General features: G+C 42.3%; 1 protein-coding gene across 2 annotated transcripts in view; it reads left to right on the forward strand.

Annotated features, from left to right (window-relative positions):
- Positions 1 to 14,714, forward strand: part of CHST15 (carbohydrate sulfotransferase 15) — a 46,205-nt gene that overhangs the window by 12,432 nt on the left and 19,059 nt on the right. Inside the window, exons 1-2 of one of the 2 annotated variants that reach the window (XM_059477314.1) lie at positions 6,114 to 6,134; positions 13,434 to 14,502. In XM_059477314.1, the coding sequence (XP_059333297.1) occupies positions 13,960 to 14,502 (543 nt within the window). In that variant the 5' untranslated portion in view covers positions 6,114 to 6,134; positions 13,434 to 13,959. Of the gene's footprint in view, positions 1 to 6,113; positions 6,135 to 13,433; positions 14,503 to 14,714 lie in introns of those variants that run through there. The other variant, XM_059477313.1, reaches the window with a different exon arrangement.

Here is a 14,714-nt window from a genome sequence, read left to right on the forward strand (position 1 = left end):
CCTAATTTTCCACATACTGGTGAAATAACTGCTATAAAAGGAGCAGGACTTGGTTATTCACATGGAAAAATTGTAAAGTCACAGTGTGGTTTGGGTTGGAAGGGACTTTAAAGCTTGTCTCATTCCAGCCCTTCCACCACCCCAGGCTGCTCCAAGGCTTGTCCAACCTTTCATTTTTGTCCAGGAGGGTCAGAGAGCCCATCCCTGTCTTCCTTCTCTTGCGGACTCTGGTCTGGAGAGTCCACCATGCTCTCCTCAGGCACGGTGGGGATGCACCAGGGGATCACCACGCTCCAGCTGCCGCCTCCCCCTTGACAGCAGCACAGAGATGAGCTCCTGGAGCAATTTTTTGGCCAGAGCCTGGAGGTTTTCATGGCAGGGCCACCACAGCAGTTCATGAGGCAAAAAAACCCAACCAAAACAACCAATGTGGCTCCAGGCTCAGGAGGGCTCTCCCAGCTGGGTGGCAGTGCTGGTGTGGAGATGGTGGCTCAGTGGTGAAGGTGATGCCTTGTAAAGGCCCAGGATGAGTTATTAATGAACAGATTTTGCCATCCTTGGTGCTGTGTGCCTACTGCTGATGCCTTGTGAAGGCTGGCCTAGAACAGAGACTGGACAGAGCTAAAGAATAAAGCAGGGATTTATTAAAGGTCTCTGTGGATCCACCTTGGGCAGCACAAGAGCCCAGCCAGGGCTACACCAAATATGAACCAAAATGGTCACAAAATGAACAAAATACACCCAATATGAGCGAAAATGGTCCCAAAATGCACCCAAGATGAACCAAAATGGCCCCAAAATGCACGAGTGGGCACAGTGTCTGTCCCTGGGATCATTTCTGCTCCATTTGCACCTTACAGTTCATTGTCCCATTCCATCTTTAGCCCCTGCAGTCCCACCCTGCTTGTTTTTCTCTCTCCAGCCCATGGTGTTTGTGCTCCTGGGCTGAGATTTGGGTCATTTGTCCTTGGTGCCCAGCTGGAGCAGGAATTGTTTTGTCTCCCTGCTCTGTGCACAGAGCTCACCATCCCTGATGTGAACCCAGACCCACACACTAAAGCAGCACAGAATCTGAGAAATAGAAAAGCTAAACCTGAAGTATCAGAGGTCACAGCTTGAGGTTGATGGTTGGACTGAGTGATCTTAAGGGTCTTTTCCAGCCTTAACAATTCTCTGATCAGGCTGCTGAGCTCACCTGGAGCTGTTGCTGTTGGAGCCAGGGCAGGCCAGAGCTGCTGGAGTGTGGGCAGCCTTGCTCTTCGGACATCTCCTGTAGAAAACAAAGCAGGATGGAGAGGCTGCAGTGCCCAGAACTGCTCCAGCCCAGCTGCTGAGTCACATTCCCAAAGATCTGATGGAATACGTGGCATTTCTTGGCATTTTGTTGCAGGTTGCTGCCTTTAGCTATGGGCGTGGAGTGATCTGTGCAGGAGACAAGGATTGATACAGCTCGTGGTGTATCAATCAGCACCTGCTGTGCTTTTTAAACACCATTTTTGAGGGTGGACAGCGTTAAGGAAGCTGAGCACGGGGCAGCTTCTATAATGCCTTATTCCCAAAACCATGTAGCTCCTTTTGGTGCCCACTAGAAAGCAACTCAGCAGCATTAGTGATAGGACAGCTGAGGATAGAGCTGTTTTTCACATTTCTCTGGATCTGAGGTACCAACAGAAGTGTTTCCTCTTGTAGCTTGATGCATCAGTTGGGCTGAGCTCTTCTGCTGACCAATACAGCCTTTTTCTCTACAGGTATCTGCATATAATATGAATATTTTATTTATCATTTTGCATTGTGGTCTGGTGTCACTTTCGAGACATGAGCATTGCATTCATCAAAGCTTGAGTCCTCACTTACCTGATGAGGCTTGATGGGTTTTCCTTAGTGTTATTATTTAGGTTATACAGCAGTGCTTAGAAGGAATAAATGGGCTTAAAAGCCATCTCTGCCAGCCTAAGACACCCCAGGAAGCTTTTATGTAAGTGTAGTCCTTGCTGCAGAAATAGATTAAGGAATTTCTAATTTATTTCACATTAAAAACATCCCCTCCAAATGGATCTGTATGCTCTTGATGCCATCTTAGTCTCCTGCATATTTGAGAGCTTTGAATGCATTAACAGCCTAAACCAAATTATTACATTAATCTCATGAAGTCAAAGATTCATATCTTTGACTGAAGGTAAACAACATCAGCAACAGAGAAATTGAACAGATGGAAATGTGTTTCAGAACTTGGGAGGCATTTTTGCTGGAGATTTTTTTGTTAGATATGTTAATTCTGCTTAAGTTGGAGTTTGTAAGTTCCTGCAAAGTATTTTGTGGGGTGTACTCTGGAGATACTTCAGCTCTTTGCAGTTTTATAATGTTAACAGTTTCAGTCTTTCTGCACTAGAAACTGCTTTTTGGGTTATCATTAACAGTCATGCATCTGTTCTTCAAAATCTGGCTGCCAACTGCAGTTGATGGAATTTGTGTCACTTCAGATTCCTTGTGTGATTTGCCTCAGCAAAGGGTTTATTTCAAGCACTGATGCCATTTCAGCTGCAATGTCCTGTAGCGACTCCACGTCCTCCTCTATTTGTCTGGAACCAAATACATCAACAAGCACTGCAGTTTAGAAATAAAACCTCATTTTACCTCCCACTGGTCACTTTTGTGCTCTGCTGCCTCCGGGGACGTGGGGTTTTCCATAGCAGTGAGAGATTTCTGGCTGGAGCAGGGCATTTGGGAGCAGTTGTGCTCCCTTTCCCTTAGAACTCTGGGCTGTCTCAGGGGGTGCTCTGCCCCACAGAGCAGATCTTGGAGCATCCTGGTCCCAGGCATCCCTGTGCAGCTCCCCAAAGGTGCTCAGGTAGGGTCAGGAAGGATCTGAATAAGGCACTTGTGCTGTCTCCATCTAGGGTGGGCTTTGTTTTCTCAGTTTCTCACTTAAAAACCTTTAAAAGTGAATTTTGACCCATGTGCAGCTGAAGCAGAAGGAGAGTAGAAGGTTAGTTTGGGACAGTTTCCCAATAACAGAATTTAAGTAATTAACATATCCATTGGAAAAAAAAGTCTCTTGGAGCATTTGCTTGGGTTTCCTCTGCCCGCAAATAAAGACCATCTAGTTTGCTAAGCTAAATGTTGTCTTTATATTGCAGAAAATGTTGCAGAAGAGGCATGGTGTGAGGGAGTGCATGCCAGATTTCCCTTGGTACATTCATCATTATGCAGAGTTGGGGTTTGGGTTTGCTTTTCTAATTTCTTTTTCCCCTCGGTTTCTTTTCATGGAGATTGAGTAAAGAACATTCTCAGATTTTTATCTTGTTTGTTTACAGTCTGGAGGCCAGCTAAGTGCAGTGTAAGGCATGAAAAGGTATTTGTGGTTGTGTTCTTTCCAAGTGGAAAACAAGCACACTGAAGCCAAGCACGAGAGAAACCTGCAGGAAGAGAGAGGGAGTCAATGGTTCAGTGGCTGAGGAACAGATTTTCTTATTATTGTCCTGGATTTTACAATATTTACTCACTGAGTTCCATATGTAGCATGGAATTTTTCCCTTTTGTTATGACTGTTATCAACTGGGGGCTTTGTGCAGCTGCAAGATTCCTGGGCTGGATTTTATCCTTTTATGAGAACAGCACCAAGAGCTGTGATATTTCTGAGATGCTGGTGGTAGAGTGCAGCACATCCTCTCTCCTCCACTCATGGAAATCAGTGAGTTAAGATATTTGAACTTTGAATATTTGATATTTGATCCTTTGAAGCTTGTGGTAGAAGTGTTGTTCATTAGATGTGGTGGTGTGAAGACAGGAGAGGACAATCAGGAGAGTTTAATCCATTTTCAAATGGCTTTAGCTTCCACATCGAGTGTGTTCTCCCAGCCACACACACCTCAAAGCCTGGGGTGCAGAGCTGCAGAAATCTCTTCAGAATGATAGAATCTTATAAATTGTTTAATAAAAATGTGTTGCACTTTTGTATAGTTAAAAGCACAGACTACAGAGGGGTGAGTGATGGAGCCCAAGCCTTTGCTGAAACACTTAGGAACAGTGGTAGGAGACTTTGGAAGTAAATGTTGCCTGACTTTGGCAGAATAAACACTTTTCTAAGAAGCTGGAAGCGGTATAATGAAATTATATCAAAAAGGTTTTGCTTAATTAGGTGTAGCCAGCAGTTAACTGTAAAAATTTTATCTGGTGATATTTTAGAGATAACTGATTAGAAATTTCTTGAGACCACTTAGAGCTTTCTTGGGTTTTCCACTTTGGGCTCTGAGTCTGCTTCACTTTGTAATGGACAAAGTGGTTTCTTGGTTAATGGACTGAGGTTTATCTGATGTGTCATTGCTTAAAGAATTAAAGTTGTTGAACATTTAGAAAAGTTACTACTAAGCTTGGAACAGAGTTGCGTTTTTTTAAAGTGCTGAAACAAAGCCCCAGTTGTGATCTGGCATCAGTGAATAGTTTGAGTTGAGTAATTTTTGTTTGAATTTACAAGAAACTTTAATGACAGACTCTAATGCTGAGTTTGTCTTTTCAGGATGCAGCTGTGTATGTTTCCTTTCACCCACTCAGCACTAGATGAAAGATGAAATGCCCTATTCATGCAAAAGCACTTACATGGTACTTATGTACAGATGAGATACGTTTTTCCATCCATTTCAATGCATGTCTCACAGAGAAGGCACCGTATATGAGTCACAACAAAAAGAATTCAGATGACTCTGTTAAGATAGTAAAGTTTATGGAGAAAATTCAGCTTGGGGGTGGAGGAAAATCCCTTCTCAGCCACTAAAAAATCAAATGAGCAGCTGCGAGCATTTACGTTGCTCTAGAATTGCCGTAACTCTATTGTGTTTAAAGCAAAGTTAAGCCTCACACAGAACGGGTCCCCTTTCAGAAAAACTGCTTATATATGAAGTGTGAAGGTGTATCAGATGAATTCTAGTTGATACCACTTGGTTGCATTATTGCATCCAAAACCATTTTACCACAGGATGAGATAAACAGGAACCGAAGACATTAAGTGATGCAAATTCTATTTATTCCATACAATGTTATTCATCCCTCAAAAGCAGCCTTAAATTAGCAGCTGATCTCTCACAACCCACAGGATTTAGCAATTTGTGCTGCATACCCCTTGCAAAGTGGCAGAAAAGTATTAGAGATCAGATGGTGGATGGAATATGTTCCTCACTTTAAATCAACCTGAGGGAGCAGCTGCTAAAATCAAGGAAAATCAAATGTGTAAAAGGAACAAGATGGTAATCAGAGTAGCTCATAACTGTGAGTTATGCCCACTATTTTGCAGCATGTCAAGGCTGAAAACGCTTGGCAGGACGTTGGAAATGCTCTCAGAACAATTTTTCCCCACGTGCTGGTTCTGGACCAGTAATCAATGCAAAGAGACAAAGAGCTGGGCTTAAAATATCCCTTCAGCACTGACAGATCCCCTCCTGCAAACCCAACTGCGCTGCACCAGCTCTCCTCCTCTCCCTTGGGTGACAGTCAGCTGGCACACTGACTCTGAAGGTTTATTTTCTTTTGCACAGTGAAGCGATTCCATTATCCCAGGTTGCTCCAAGCCCTGTCCAAACTGGCCCTGAGCACTTGCAGGGATGGGGAATCCACAGCTTTTTTCTGGTAGAGTGATGGAATCACTGTGCTGTGCTCACCCTAATGAGCTCTGCATGGAGGGAAACCCTCGTGTCTCTGTGGAGTAAGAGCTGTTTGAATAAATTGCAGCACAATCTTTCCAGAGAGTCAATGAAGCAGCCTTGGGAGCCTGAAATTAAACAGGATTCACAGTGGATGGGAAGAGACAGGTAACTACAGAGCAGCTGGGTCTGAGACATCAGCTCTGTCAATCCCAGACCAATTCTTTGCCTTGGGCGTTTTCTGAAGATAAACACTTATTTATTTCTGATTACAGCCTGACTGCAGGGCGGCTGAGAGCTGTATTTAGAGATGATATTTTTTTCCCTCTCGCCAACCCCCAAACCTCTTCAGTTTGTTTGATAAAAATAACTGCAGTGAAAGAGCTTCATAACAGATTCAGCCTTCGTGCTCTGTGCTTCCCTCTTGCACTCACACTCAGAGCAGGAATGTGGCTGATTTGTGGGATGAGAGTGGGATGTATTCCTTGAAAGAGCAGGCAGGTAAGAATTTCTATTATTGTAAATTATTGTGATGTCCTGTGTTGGAAATGAAACTTGAGCTGCTGCTTGGTCTTATTAAAAATGCAATACAAACATTTATGGCAAGACCAGCCTTGCCACATTCCCTTTCTGCACCTGAAGTTGGATTTCAGGTGTTCTCTGTGCCTTCCCAGGCAGCTCTTATCTTATTTTTTTTCCATAAAACAAAAGAAAGTACATAGGGCAAATTGAGACTGAACAGTTCTCACGGATATGAAATCATTGCATGAATTGTTAGACCTTCTACATCTGTCTTTATCTAATTGTGGTGTTGCTGTCTCCCTGGACATTTAAATAGATGCACTTTTTCTTAGGAAGTGGTAAAAATTAACTCCCAGTGGCATCAGTCCTTTATCCTGGCTCTTGATGAATTGATAATTTTAATGAGGGACTGGCTGGGTTTTGTTAAATAGATGCAATTTGTGGTCGTGTTCTGAATGTCAGAACTTTGTAATGTGGCTCCAGATTTTTGGGAAAGGAATCTGTGAGCTCCACGGGATGGGTGCATTGGTTTATCCCTGTTTCCATGGAAGGACCCCCAGGACCATGTGGGGTGTGTTGGGAGGATGCTCACAGTTACTTTGAGGATTGAAAATAAAGATACTAAACTTTGACCATGCAGAATGATTTCTGAAAGTGGATTAAAGGGGCTTTTTTGGTGAGAAGAAATGCACTGGAGTAATTTATGTAAAGACTCAGTTTTTTTCTTCAGTGTGCAACTCTTTCATATTCAATATAAACCTGTCACTGATTCTGTAGCAAGGCACAATGTGAGATGAATAGGAACTAAGGGAAGGGAAAAGATGAATTGCTGGAGCTGTTGCACATCGTAGGCAGCAAGTTTTGATCAGGAGTTGAGAAGCCAGTGTGCACTGCAGGCAGAATTCTGCTCCAAACATCCTCAGAGATGTATGAAAACAGCACTCTGCTCCCTGTTTGTACAGAGGGAGGATTTAAACACATTGATGGGAGCTCTGCCCTGACACAGGAGCTCCAGGCGTGTGCTGCCACAGGTTGGGTGGCTGCTGGTGCTGCCTTTTTTTCCTTCCATGGTTTTTGGACCTGTATTTCTGGAGAAATTGCTGATTTTTGGTTCTGTTTTATTTTCCTGCCTGCAATTTTTATCCTGCAAGCAGCCCAAAAAGTAAGATTTTTGATTTAGACTGATGTAAATCAGATAGAATAGAAAGAAGGAACACTGAAGCCATTAAATATAATTGGTGGGTTGGTTTTTTTCCCTGCTGAAAAGGGCTTTAATTTAAAAATGGGTAACACTGAGTTTTGTGATTTTCACATTCTCGAGGCAGACCAAACAACAGCACATCAGAACATGTGGCTGTGGCATTTTAGGAGTGCAAGGAGCTGGACCGTGGCAATTTCCAGGAACTTGCACAAGAGTTTAGGTGCAATAATGCATTTCTGGGGGAGGGCACGACCCTGCTGTCACAGAGCCAGGTCAGGGAGCTCCCTTTCCCAATCCCCACTCTTTTTTCCCTGCTTCCAACAATCTGTTTATTCAGGCAGTGTTTATGCCCTAGCTGAGTGGTGATTCAAGCTCAATAACTATTTCCTGAGCATTGCAGCCCAAATAATAGAAGTCATCCTTATGTGATTGAAATGACTGCTGTTATGCTGATTTTAGGGGAGTTTGCCGATATTTTCTTTTTTGCATGAGGAGCAAGGAATTTGTTCCATTCTCACTTTTTATTTGGAAGTGTATGGATGAGGAAGGAGCAGATTGTGTTTGGATTAGATTCTGAGGAAGGAACCAGCTGGGTTGTGGAAGAAACCACTGTTGTTTTTTAGGCGAGATTGCTGATTCAGTGGTGATTCAGGAGGTTTTCTTTGGCTTTAAAAGCCATGAAATGCTTTCTTTAAATAAAAATTTTTAGACTTGAACAAGTGTTCAGCAGTTGTTCAACAGGTTGAGTGTGTAACCATGGGCTGTGGCCACCTTTTCTTGCTTTTAGGATGTACCTGTTTTCCAATGGAGTTCCTTGAAATTGGTTCCATGGGTGTATTCAGCATCTTGGGAGTTGCCTTTATTGATGATTCTTTAAAAATCGGGGAATTTAAGTAAATAAAGGAGCTTTACATAACTTCAGTCTGCAGGAGGTGGCTGAGCTTTGTAATGAGTCCTGTGGCTTTTCTAAATCACTGCAATTGCTTTTTGCTTGTTTTTGTTGTTTTATTTAGAGATTTTTTCCCTTTTTTTCTTGCCAGAAGTTTGCAGAGCTCAGTGATTCATGATCCTCTTTTTATTGACATATCATCTTTCTGGCATCTTTCTGATTTCTCTGAGGTAAATAGATGTGAGTTCAGGCAAAGTTTATTTCCAAAAATGAAAACTTGAGGAGCCAAATGTGTCCAAGAAGCATCAGAGAGAAAATCTACGATTATTTCTCTCTTTTCCTTACATAATGTTCTTTCTTTTTTAATTTAGCTTGGATTTTATTCCTTCTACTGGGCTATTTTTTATTGAAATGGTGGAACCTGCCCACTCACAGGATGAACTTCCTCCTGCTGTACAAATACTCCCCTACCCTTGTACAAATACTTCAGATTGTGTGCTGCCTGTAGTCTGCTTCAATTCTAACCATTTCCAGTAAGCTTGATAGCTAAAAAATACCTGTCATTGTAAGGTTTTGCGGGTTTTTTGTGTCCAGAGGTCATAAATTTATCCTGCTTGGGCTGAAGAATTGCTGTTGTACATGGAGAGTGCTGCACTGAGTGATGGAGGGATGGAAAAGGAATTACATGGTTGTGCTGCATTGCTACTGAACATTCTTGGGCTTTTTCTTTCCATTTGAAAATGTTACGAGGATTTCACTCCAGCAGCCTCACTTTGCCCTTTCATGTTTCCATTCCTCTTGACGTGAGTCACGGAAAGTTTGTGGTGGTAGGACTGTGGGCAGCCTTTCACTTCCAGAGCTGCATCTCTGACTAATGACAGCCTTGTCTTCACAGGAGCTCCTCAGGGGAGACATTTCCACAGGGAAGTTCATTTCTGGAGTGTTCTGTGGGGCGTGGGATCAACTTTGCTCCGAGATTGCAAAAAACATCCGCGGTGCAAACTGAGAACTTGATTTAAACAAACCTTCCTGATCTGGCTGGGAAGGCACTTGGGCAGAAGGAATATTTATCCAGATTAGTGGAAACAATTAGGAGACTATGGATAGAATAACATAGCTGTTACTCTAAGATATATTAAATTAGGAGCAGTGTGATGTTCCTGGCCAGTGATTCAGCGGTATTATGTTTTGACTAATCTTTTGTTTGGGTTTTTTTGGATAAAAGTGTTTAATCCTTAATTTTATAGCATCTGTAGCTTTCTAAGTAGGCTTCATCCCATCTAATCAGAGAGCTGGTGGATTATTTTCTCACTTGCCTTAGACATTCATATTTTAGGTTGTGAGCTGCACATCAGGACTGATTTACCTGAAATCTTCAATTCTGTTGTGTGAAGGGAGGAAACAAAGTGCTGTAGCTCCACTGACATAAATTCAGGGGAGTATTTATACCCCAGGATGAGAAATGTCCTCCTGGTGTACCTGAAATGTGTTTATAAAAGCTTAACAGCCACCTTTTCATGTGGTGGAAGGAGAAGCTGACTCTGATTAGAAGTAACGAGGCTACAGAAAAATGTGACCTGAAGAGCGCCAGCAGAAGTTTGATTTATCTTTATTTTAAAGAGTTTTTAAAGAAAGGAAATCATATTAAATATTAAGGAACTGGTGACCTGGAAAACAGGTCATTCACATAGGTATATATATATGTGTAAAATTTGTTTTATCTTATTCACAGAGGAGGAGAATTTTAGCTATGTGACTGAGCATATGAAAGTAATTGTTTTTTAAAGCCTGTTGGTCCCTTCTCCCCAGGGACAAGCATTAGGACAAGAGGAAATGGCCTCAAGTTGCAGCAGTGGAGGGCTAGGGTGGATATTAGGGAAAATTTCTTCATCAAAAGCCCAGGGCAGTGGTGAAGTCACCATCACTGGAGGGGTTTGAGAGCTGTGTGGATGTGGCACTTGGGGACATGGTGGCCTTGGCAGTGCTCAGTTAGTGCTTGGCCTTGATGGTCTTGGAGAGCTTTTCCAACCTCAGCAATTCCATGATTCTGAGATTCTGTAGCCATTTTGGTTGCAGGCTTCCCTTATGATCCTAGAGAGAAAGGGGAGGAATTTCATGAAATGTTTATTTAATAAGAATAATACAGAATTTCAGATACTTTCTATGCAGTCAACAAAACCCGTGTGGATGATGAAAAATTTTGCATTTTTTCTTTTGAGGGGAATGTCTCATAGGGTTATGGATGAGATGAGTAGGACCTGGTGGGTGCTGTGTTTTCAGTGCTTTGGGGTGAAGTTTTGTGGTTTGCTTTTGTGGTTCCTGCCAGTGTTAGCTGCCAACCTTCTCTCCTGCATCCTGAGCCCCCAACAGCCCCTCCTGTCATGGAATTGTTCAGGAAAACTGCCATTGAAAGGTCTCACCTGTTTGCTATTAAGTTCTGTTGCATATAAATACCTTTGTTAGCTTGAGCCTGCTCCAGTTTGGAGCAAAGTCCCCCCTGGCTTCAGTGGGAATTATTGAAATCTAGGAGAGCTTTTCCTTTTTCCCCCGCCATTCCGCTGTGTGTCATCTTGTATATCCATGTTTCCTCCTCAGGCTATTCCCAGAGATCCTGATTTTTATGAGGGGGGCTGCTTTTGGCCAAGGAGCCTGCAAAGGTTGCTGTTGATTTCTGCTCTGTGGTTAGGGCTGGCACGCATTAATGTACAGCAGACAAATGCAGTATAGACGTGATCATAAATAATTCACCCTTCCCTTCAACAAGGGGAAATTACATGCTACATTATTCAATATACAAAGACACTGCTTGTTGTGTAAAGAGAGTAATTTTCTGCCAGTGAACAGCCAGCAGCTTTGCAGCTAAAATATATAAGGAGACACACATGGTTTATTACCAGCTCAAGCCTCATAACCTTCCCTCTGCCTGCAATCCACATCCTTCTGCTCTCAGCAGTGGAATACAAAGAGCTGACGTGTGCTGGTGGCTGTGGCTGCTGGGAATGTTGGATGGAAGGAACAAAAACAGGGCACTGTAGATGTCTGGATTTCATGGGGTCAATGAGGAAAGTGAGGGCTGGGGGAAGACCATGCCCTTCTGGTGAGTGTCCTTCATGCCATGGTGAAATCTTAGGGAATGAACTTCCATCAAAAACTGCTTAGGAAAGAGAAGGGAGTGGCACTGGGGAATTAGATCCTTTAATGTGTTTATTACAATTCAATTTTTAAATTTCATGAATGTTGACAGTGCAAAATCACGTAAAATGGTGTGTTGGCAAGTAGCAGTTATTAAAAAAAAATGAGATCAATGTGTTTATTCTATTAGCTGAGTGATCTGTCATTGTCCTGTGATAGGTCATCAAACTGATCAGCTAATTAAGAGCCTGATGCAGTGCTTGTGCATGAGCTGGCAGAGTTATGGTTGCTGGTGGAACTTTAAATTTCCCCTCATGACTGGTGTGATTAATATCTCAGCTTTACTGTAGCCTAAACATATTTCTGTTTTTCCCCCTTGTATCAGCTTCCTGATAAACAGTTTTCTTCTCCTGCCAAAGATGTAGCTAACATGGTTTTTCCTTGGCTTTGTAATATTTGTGGCAGAATTTCATGAGAAGTGTCTGCAGCTGGGAAGGGTTCAATAAATTCCAGTCCATTTTTTAACACACAAATGGACACAGGACAGAGAAGGTTATGTGGTTTTTCTAAGGTCTTGTGGTGGTCGGCATTCATTAATGTATTTCTGATTGCTCTTTTTAAAATTTTGAGAATTGGTGTCAAACACACAAACCTGGAATTGATCCCATCAGGCTATCTCAGATAAATCTGTCCAGTCAGTGTCACTGAGCAGGTTGCAGATCCCTGTTAGAAGAGGACTGGAAGATAAATTGGATTTTTACTTTATTTTAAATAGCCAGTGCATAGGAATTGGTATATGAAAATAAACAGTAAGGAGCTGGAGAGCAGAGGTCTGAGAGGATACTGACCCATATGAATCTGATTTAATATCTCTCAGTGTTCAAACTTCTGTCAAGGTCATCACAGCTTTGCTCCTTTGGAGAAGTTTTTAAGACTGGTCTCTTCGAGAAGTCTTGCACTGATTTCTTTCCCTTTCATTTAAATATAGTCAGTTATGATTATGCTGTGATTTCTGTCTGCCCCATCTGGCTAAGAGAATAAACTCATTAAGGAAATGAACTTTTTTGGGGTGGAAGGAAAGCATTTTGCAAATACTTTTGTTCAATATTTATCTAATTATTCTTGGGTCCCTGAGACACAGCCTACTTGCTCTGATTGCAGAAATCCTCCAATATGTGACAGTGTTCAGTGGGAGAAACATCAGAATACAAATAACTTTTGCAAAAGCACTTTGTCTCATGCAAAAATGCAGGCAGAAGGATGATGATAAATGTGGGATCTGAAGTGACTGCCCCATTTGATCAGGACACTTTTGTAGGAATGAACCACGAGTTATTATCTGGAATTATAGCAATGTTGCTTAAGCATTAAAAGTAGGTGTTGATAGAGCTAAAGGCAAAACAGTCAAATTGTAGGACTCATAATAGTAATGATTATACTTCTCTGATTCGGTGAGTAATAAGAGAACCCATCATTTGGTCCAGAAACCTGAGATGCTGTCATTAGCCTTTTCCTTGTGTCTGTTTTTTAATCTCTTCACTTTGCTGAGTGTTTTACTATGGCTTTGGATTTTTTTTTTTTTTTTTGTTTGGCTTTTTATCTCCCATGTTTGAAAGGAGATTGTTACTTTATCCCTGCCTCAGACAGGGTCCTACCCCACTTCAAGACTGTTCATTTAAGGTGCTCAGGAGCAGATAGAGTGTAATTATTTAAACCTGTGTCACTGGATACTGTCCAGAAATGCTCCCATATTTCAAGAGGAGATTAAGATCTGTTGGGTGGGTTAGTGAGTCGTGTAGTGTTACCTGTAGTAGCAACCAGTCACTGATGTGAGCAGATGGGTGGTGGAAAATCAGGGGCAGCTCTCTGTGAACCTGGAGCCAAATGTTCCCTGGGTTTAATGTCCTCAGTGCTGTAATTAACAGGCTTGGCAAGTGGCAGGCATCTCTCAAATAGAAATCTGAAATGCCTGGTGGTGGATTGGGCTTTGCTATGGCTGTGGATGGTGTGGATATGATGCCTGGCTGTGTATAAACATCTGGGTTTGTTTCTCTAGGTTGGACCATGCATCTCTTTGGAGCCACCTCTGGGAAGATGAAGCTTCCAGCAGCAGCAGCAGTGTGGTTTGGAACCGGCTTGTTTTAAGGGAACCTGGAAATTTCTACCCATATTTGCCCATTCCAGCATAAAGCAGAGGAAAATGAGTTATTTTTATTTTTTGCATATTTTCACACTACGCAACAATTTTTTTCCCTTCTCATTTTGTTCAATGGGAAAAACTTGAGCCAGTTTTGTAGCTGATCCTTACTTCGCCACATTCCTTTTACTGAGCCAAATTCCTGGGAGCCACATCCAGAGAACATCTATTTTTGTGTGGTGGTGGTGGTTGGGGCTTCTTTTTCTTTCTGCGACACATGTCACTTTTTATTCTGTTTTGAACCTGTCCTTTTGCATTGCTGAGTAGTTGTAGAACCACTCCAGGAATGAAATAATTTCAGACTTGCAGAAGATGACTCATATGCTTCAGAAACATTTTTATGGCTGCACTTGGCTCATTAACGTAGGAGTTTAACAGTAGTAATATGAGGCATTGCATTAATTGCTGCATACATTTATTACCAAATGACTTGCACAGACAGTGTTTCAGATGCCGTGGACCTGACCACAATAACCAGAAGTGTCCTGTGTGCAGAGGAGAGAATAAAATCCCTTTGTACACCGACAGCAAGCAGATGAAGTGGCTCGCGGTTCTGGAAGTGAGGACTGATCACTGTGAGAGCTGGAATGGGTTTTTCTGCCTGAGGAAGGGCAAGCTCTGCAGTTTGATGTTTGGGTTGATCATAATGACTCTGGTGATGGTGTCCTACATACTGACTGGAGCCAAGCACGGCCTGCTGCTGATCCCATCTCCCTTCCACTACGGAGCTTTTGCTAGCAATCCCAGCCTAATGGACAATGAAAGCCTTAGTGACATGAAAGACTATTACCAGCCTTCAAAAATGAATATTTCATATGTAAGGGATTATCCAAGCATTAAATTAATTATTGACACCATTACTTCAAAGATAGAGTTTATAACGAGGCAGCGCCCTGATTTAGAAGAGCTGAGGAAGCAAGAGCCACATGTAAGTATGAATTGAGGCGTGTCTTAAACTGCTTTTTACATCCTTATTTCAAGGCTTGTGGATCAATCTTTTGCCTAGATATAAAAAAGTGCAACTGCTTGGATGTTCATGCAGTGATTTACACCACGTAGAGTCTCCTGATTCACAGCAGCTGAGAAGTTGATATTGTAGATCACATCCCTCTGAGTCACGGGCAGGATGGATGGGTTCTA

The sequence above is a fragment of the Ammospiza nelsoni genome, chromosome 8, assembly GCF_027579445.1.
Source record: "Ammospiza nelsoni isolate bAmmNel1 chromosome 8, bAmmNel1.pri, whole genome shotgun sequence".
Taxonomy (NCBI): Eukaryota; Metazoa; Chordata; class Aves; order Passeriformes; family Passerellidae; genus Ammospiza; species Ammospiza nelsoni.